We start from the raw sequence: 6,523 nt of genomic DNA on the forward strand, positions 1-6,523 counted from the left end.
TCACTACAAGAATAAAGTTGTAACATTACGAGAATAAAGTCGTCTCACTACAAGAATAAAGTTGTAACATTACGAGAATAAAGTCGTCTCACTACAAGAATAAAGTTGTAACATTACGAGAATAAAGTCGTCACACTACAAGAATAAAGTTGTAACATTACAAGAATAAAGTTGTAACATTACGAGAATAAAGTTGTAACATTACGAGAATAAAGTTGTAACATTACGAGAATAAAGTCGTCACACTACGAGAATAGAGTCATAATAATACGAGAATAAAGTCATTATAGAACAGCAGATGACGTCCAACCAGCTCCACCAATCAGCAGCCAGAGTCCACTTTGACCTCCTGCCCAGTTTGATGCTGCTGCTAAAAGATTTCCTGATTTATCAAACCGATGCTAAAGTAGAACTTCACATGATGCTCCACATTCCTCATTTTAGGGAAGACAGGGATTCTTGTAGGAGTCGTCATAAAATAAAACTTGTGTCTCTTAATATTACGACTTTATTCTCGTAATGTTGTGAAGTTATTCTCGTAATTTTACGAATTTATTCTCGTAATATGAAGACTTTTATCTCGAAATAGAATTTTAAAAAATCTCTAGGCTTGCCCTACTCTGAAAAAATGAATGTAACAGTTTTTGGGGTTTACTTAATCATATTTAGTACTTTAACACAATTGTTTATGTCCTACCCTGCGAACATGAAACAATTGTGTTAAAGTAAGTAAATCTGATTAAGTAAATGCCAAAAACTTTTACATTCATTTTTTCAGTATAATACTCAGCCCATCATGGCATTCAGGGTTTAAATAAAACGTGTCCAGGTCTGTTTGCAGGGCACAGCCATTTATATGATAAATTGTCCTGCCATACAGCAGGCTCGGCCCCTTCCCGTGGCTCTCCAGCTAAAATCCTGCGTGGGGAGTCGGAGCAGAGAGTTGTTCGGAGGACTCGGAGCGGCATGGCCTCCTCTCGGAGTTTCTTCTCCTTTATCTGCGTGTTTTTCCTGCTTTTCTGCGCCTCCTCTGGATCCGGGACTTTAAACAGCAGAAGATCAAACCAGGAGCGATGCGGCTACAAGGTAAAAACCAAAGCAGCGCGCGCCTTTCCGCTCCTGACTGACGCTCATTTTAGAGTCCAGGTGTTCTGCGCGTCTCTACCTGAGCGGCTCTACTGCTTTCATCTTTTCTCAAATTATTCTTAAAATATAACAATTTGCTCAACTTTTAATCCCATTTCTCCAGCATTCAACTTAAAGATTTTGTATTCTAAGGTAAAAAACAGCTCTAATTTAAACCACATGATGCGTCTTTATTACCCCCCCCCCCTCCCCCAGCAGAATTAAGTATATTTACATATGATCATAGAAAAAAAGCATGAAATGCTTTAAAAAGTCTAGCTCTATAAGTAAGTAATAAAAGGGGAAATATATATATGTATATATATATATATATATATGATTAAGTAAATGCCAAAAAAATATATATATATATTTTTTTTAAGTTGCTTTCAGGACCTTTGATCAGATTCTTTCTTGTTTGATCTTCTTTTATAAACATAATTACTCAGATTAATTTAATGTTCAAACTCCTGTTCTGCTTTCATGCATCATTAGAATAAATATCTAGACCCCAAACTTTAAACCTGAATAAAAATAAACAAGTTAAAATAATACGGTTAGATTAGTGATGAAAATAGAATAGTCTCTATTATGTCAACATATAAACTGACTTAAAATGCAGAATCTTCAAATCAAATCGATTTTTCATCCGTTTTATGAAAATCAGATATATATTTTTTTAGCTCTTCCACATAAAATACAGCTGTTTATTATTTTAATTTGGTTTTATTCTGTTTTTGATTCTACATTTCCTGCTCCAGCAGCTTTTCAGTGGAGCTCAGGTCCTTTTTTTACTTTTTGGTCGTTTCCTTACTGACTGTTTCAGGTGTGAAATGCAGCCTTCTGGTCTGACTGTTTCTGTAATAACTGTCAGCTTTTGGTTTCTAGTTATTTCACATAAGAAACACGGTTTTATGACTTGGGTATATAAACATGTATCTGTATCTTTTTACGGGGAAATAATCTGCTTTTTGTTAAATGAGTCAAATGGCAAAATGTAGGTAAGAACCAGTATAATTTGAAACAAAGTGTTAACTTTTATTAAACTGATATTTCAATTAATTGAGGTTTTTAAGACGATGTGTCTCTGGGATTCATGAAGATATTTCCAGTAATGAGGGATAAACTGGAAGCACTGGAATAAATCAGCTGGTTTCAAACTGGAGCCATTTGTGGAAGTTGATCTTTTCAGTGATCAGGTATATGGAGCTAAATTAGGGCCACAAATCTTTCTGAAATAAAATCATTTGAAACTGCAGAAAAAAAAGGAAAAAAAATAACGGGACAAAAAAAGGATTTAAAAGTGAACAAAATACATTTTTTTAAACAAGCAGCTGCCCCCTCGGTGGGGGGGTGGATGATGTGGGGTGTGAAGTGATGACTGTCAGCTTAAGCTGCTAATTTAAATACTCCCAGCTTTTGCATTCAGGAACAATGGGAACTAAAAATGTCTTTAAATATAGCCAAACTATGTTTATATGATTGTTTAAAAAAAAATAAAACCGTGTCATTTAAACTCCGCCTCCCACACTGAGGGGCAAACAGAACTAGAAAAACAGAAAAGAACCACACTTGAATCTAAATAGCATTTTAAACATTATTTTTAAGTTTCAAATCTTATTTTATTTTCAGCTTCAGAAAATATTTCTAGTTTCAGATCTTTAATTTTATAATTCTAATTTTTTTTTTTTCAGTTTCTAAATAATTTCCTGTTTAAAATGAATGTCTTCTAACAAACTTTCTGGCCCCAGTTTGGCTCCATATGACTGCAGCTCTTCTTAAGGAGGAGTCTACAGCCTGATCGTCTCCAACCCAACACTGTCTTCATTTAAACAGATTTTAAACCATTTTTCAGTGGATTTCTTTCATGATTAGATGAGATTCATTGGGATTTCTGGGACGTTTGTCAGATTTGGAGTTTTTTTTTATGTATAAGAAGATGTGTTTGAGAAAGCTGTCCTATGCTTTGCCACCCTGTGCTGCAGGCGCCATCGAATCATTCTCCTCAAACAAGCAATCCAGCTAAAAACATCCAGATGTGAATCCCAAAAAAGTTAAAAAACAATCCACTGGACTTTGTTTCCAAGTTTGAAGACGTTTCTCCTCCCATCCAGGACACTTTTTCAATTTAAAATGTCAGGAATAGAGCTGAGTTCCAGGTTTATAGGAATAGCCTCAAACTCAACGCTATTTCTGACTTTTTTAAAAAGTTCCCTAGATGGAAGAGAAACGTCTTTAAACTTGGAAACAAAGTCCAGTGGATTGTTTTTTAAACTGTTTTGGAATGACTATGACCTGGATGACTGAGAATCTTCACCAGCATCCAGATGTGAAGTCTTCTTCCTGTCTTCCTGTGTTGGTAAAGAGGAGCAGCAGCTCTGCGGAGGCTCATGATCACAGATCCAGTCCTGAATAATCAGGCGGCTGCATTGAGAGCCAGGGTCTGTTGTGTCTGATGGTCTGTGGGACTGTGTGCGTCTGGATGCAGCCGTTTCAGTTTTCTCCTGTTGATAGATGATTCCTACCTGCCTTTGATGTGTGTTGGTGTGTGCGTTATCCTGGTTTCCTCTCCGGGGCTTTGAAGTGTTTTCTACAGGAAGCTTCACACTGTTTACTCTGCTGAAACATTCCTTCTTGCAACCCCACCCCCAAACACACACACACAACCCCCCACCCCCCGCCACACACACACACACACACACACACAGTCTGTGGCTTCCTGTCCTTTCAGATCAAAGTGTGCAGGATGGGGGTGTGAGGGCCGGCCCTGCTGCAGGTGTGAGCTTATTACAGCCTCTGTGTGGTAATTTCATGTTTGAAAGGAGTCCTACTTTGGTCTGTGCCGTTATTTCCTGTCTGATCAGACGGGAGAGGCTTTAGCTCTAAGGGACTCTTCTCAGAAAACTTTTTAGCTGCATTAAGCTGATTTTACGTTAAAGAAAAGGATGCAAATTCATTGCTTTTAAGAAATACATTTTTGCTTACTTAGAAAAATATAGCGGCAGATGGAAGCTCACACTGAGCCTGGTTCTGCTGGAGGTTTCTTCCTGTTCAAAGGGAGTTTTTCCTCTCTACTGTCGCTACAAGCATGCTTAGTGTGAGGGATTGCTGAAGAGTCAATGAGTCGATGCAATCAGCTGGTTTTCCTTAGATAGAAAACTTTGAATCAATGTGACTGGATGATCTGGTGAACTGTAAAGTGACCTGGGATGACATGATGTGAATTGGAGCTATAGATCGAATGCATTGAATCATTACTGGGGTTTTTTTTAAATCAAGAAAATTAGACATTAAGTTGTGTCTAAAGTGGGATTTTTATGATTTAAAGGAACTGTAGTTTATTTTAAGTGCAAGATGAACTGTTGAAAAGTCCGGGGGGGTGGGGGTGAGGACGGGGTGAGAAAACCTGCTTGTAAACCAAATGGGGGCCAAACAGGAAACCAGCACTATAGATGCGTTTAGTGAGCAGTTAAAAACATTTAATCTTCACCGTTTATCTCATCTTTTATCGCATCCATAACGGGAAACCAAAAAACTTCTGGTAATTTGAGTTTTCCCTTTTTGTTAATAAATAACAAAAAGGAATTTGGTTGAATTCATCACTGCAACCTTTTTAATCCGCCTTTACAGACTTCCTGTTTTTAACTAAATATTTAATCACATCTTCCTTGAGATGAAGGATAAACGCTGGGCTGTTAACAGACTCCAAATCTTATTTAGCTTATTATTTATATTCTAGTTGAAAATCTAGAATAGAGTCTAAATTAAAGAACAGTTGAAACTGATTCATTCTGGGTTGTTTTTATCTCAACAGTTTTTCTCTTTGTTTTATCAGTTAAACTAACTGAGATATCATCAGTTATTCAGAATGAATGTAATCTTCCAGTTTTAGGACTCTTCTGTGTTTTTTCCTGAGTCTTTATGGACATCAGGAACACCGGCGGTTTCTCTTTTGTTTCCTGCTGCCTTCTTGAACTCAGGCAGGCGCAGCATGAACCGGTTCTCCACCTGCTGCTGGTTCTGGTTGAAGTGGCTGTTTTCCCGTTGAGCAGAACACAATGAACGTCGCTCCCAGCTGTGGTCTGACAAAAAGGAGCTCAGTCCCACCAGAGAACAAGAGACCCGCTGGGCAGTTGGCTGTTCTGTGAAAGCTCTGAGCTGCACCAGGGCCACGCAGCTCCTTAGGCAACTTTTCAAAATAAAACACATTTCTATATTAATCTATTCTTTTTCTATCAGAGGAATTAATTGACTGATTCCCTCTTTCTAAACCATTTACATTTTTTTTTGTTAATTATCTCTGAAACTCAAGTTTTTATTTAAATGATTTTCATCTTTGTACAAACCCCTGCAGAAACCTACGCTAACATATGGTTGCTCCGCCCACTTTTAACCTCTTAGCGTTCATAAGAATACAAATAAAAACCTCAAATGAAACTCTGTTAAATGTTCCTTTGCAAGTTGCACCTCATCAGATGATCTGTGGAGTCTCTTACTTTTCATTTAATATGTCATTTCTCTTCTCAGTCTTCTTCTTTGATCCAGTTTTCAAACCCTTTCTGAGATTCGGTCCAAAAGGAAACTGTAAGCGTTCTCCTCCCAGAGAATAACCACCGCTAACTTTAGTTCAATCTGAAAAACTCACATAAAGAAAAAAGACAATTAGAAGAAATTTATTGATATAATAACTTTGTCTTTGGCGCTCAGACCTCGGCAGGAAACATTAGCGTTTAATTTAGATAGATATGCATGAACAGGAGTAAAGAACAGGGCTGTTTCCCCCACAGGCCTGAACCTGGTGGTGGAGTGGAGATAGATGGAGTTGGTCAGTCTGTAGACTGCTGGTTGGAGAGACGGTCTGCTGAGCTTTATGGGGAGATCCAGTGGACTGCATGAGCTGATACTAGAGCTTCACTCAGGGACCTGGAAGATGGAAGTCCAGCTTGGATAACACAGGTTGAGAGAACCTGTCCATGATGAGCAAGCATGAGGTGACAGGGGAGAGGAAAAACTCCTATTGGGAAGAAACCTCGGGCAGAACCAGGCTCAACATGGCGGTCTTCTGTTGGTTTAGATGAGACAGGGAATGCAGTAAGAGTCCAGGAGGAATGACGCCCTGATGAAGCTGTAGCTACGAGGGTGGAGGAGGGGCTAAAGGGGGGGTTGAAACGGGGTCATCTGAATGATGTCACAGCGCATCAGCTGCCTGTGCTTGGGTAGCAGACAGTTGCGGATCGGAGGCCTTTTAAGATGAACTTTGGATGCGTGGTTCAAAGCTGATTGTCTGTGTCATCGGTGGATGTAGCAGAGCAATAGTTAGGTTCCAATAGGCTCCATGGGTCATAGCTAGGGCTGCAACAACGAATCGATAAAATCGATAAAAATCGACTTTTAAAAG

The 6,523-nt window shown here is 38.7% G+C and overlaps 1 protein-coding gene across 1 annotated transcript in view; it reads left to right on the forward strand.

Moving 5' to 3' along the window:
* Positions 1–921: 921 nt before the first annotated feature.
* The window catches only part of il17rd (interleukin 17 receptor D), a 43,358-nt gene continuing 37,756 nt past the window's right edge, over positions 922–6,523 (forward strand). Inside the window, exon 1 of the mRNA XM_015400726.1 lies at positions 922–1,086. Coding sequence (XP_015256212.1) covers positions 967–1,086 — 120 coding nt within the window. The 5' untranslated portion in view covers positions 922–966. The remainder of the gene's footprint in view (positions 1,087–6,523) is intronic.

The sequence above is a fragment of the Cyprinodon variegatus genome, unplaced genomic scaffold, assembly GCF_000732505.1.
Source record: "Cyprinodon variegatus isolate N-32 unplaced genomic scaffold, C_variegatus-1.0 Scaffold1138, whole genome shotgun sequence".
NCBI classification, from domain to species: domain Eukaryota; kingdom Metazoa; phylum Chordata; class Actinopteri; order Cyprinodontiformes; family Cyprinodontidae; genus Cyprinodon; species Cyprinodon variegatus.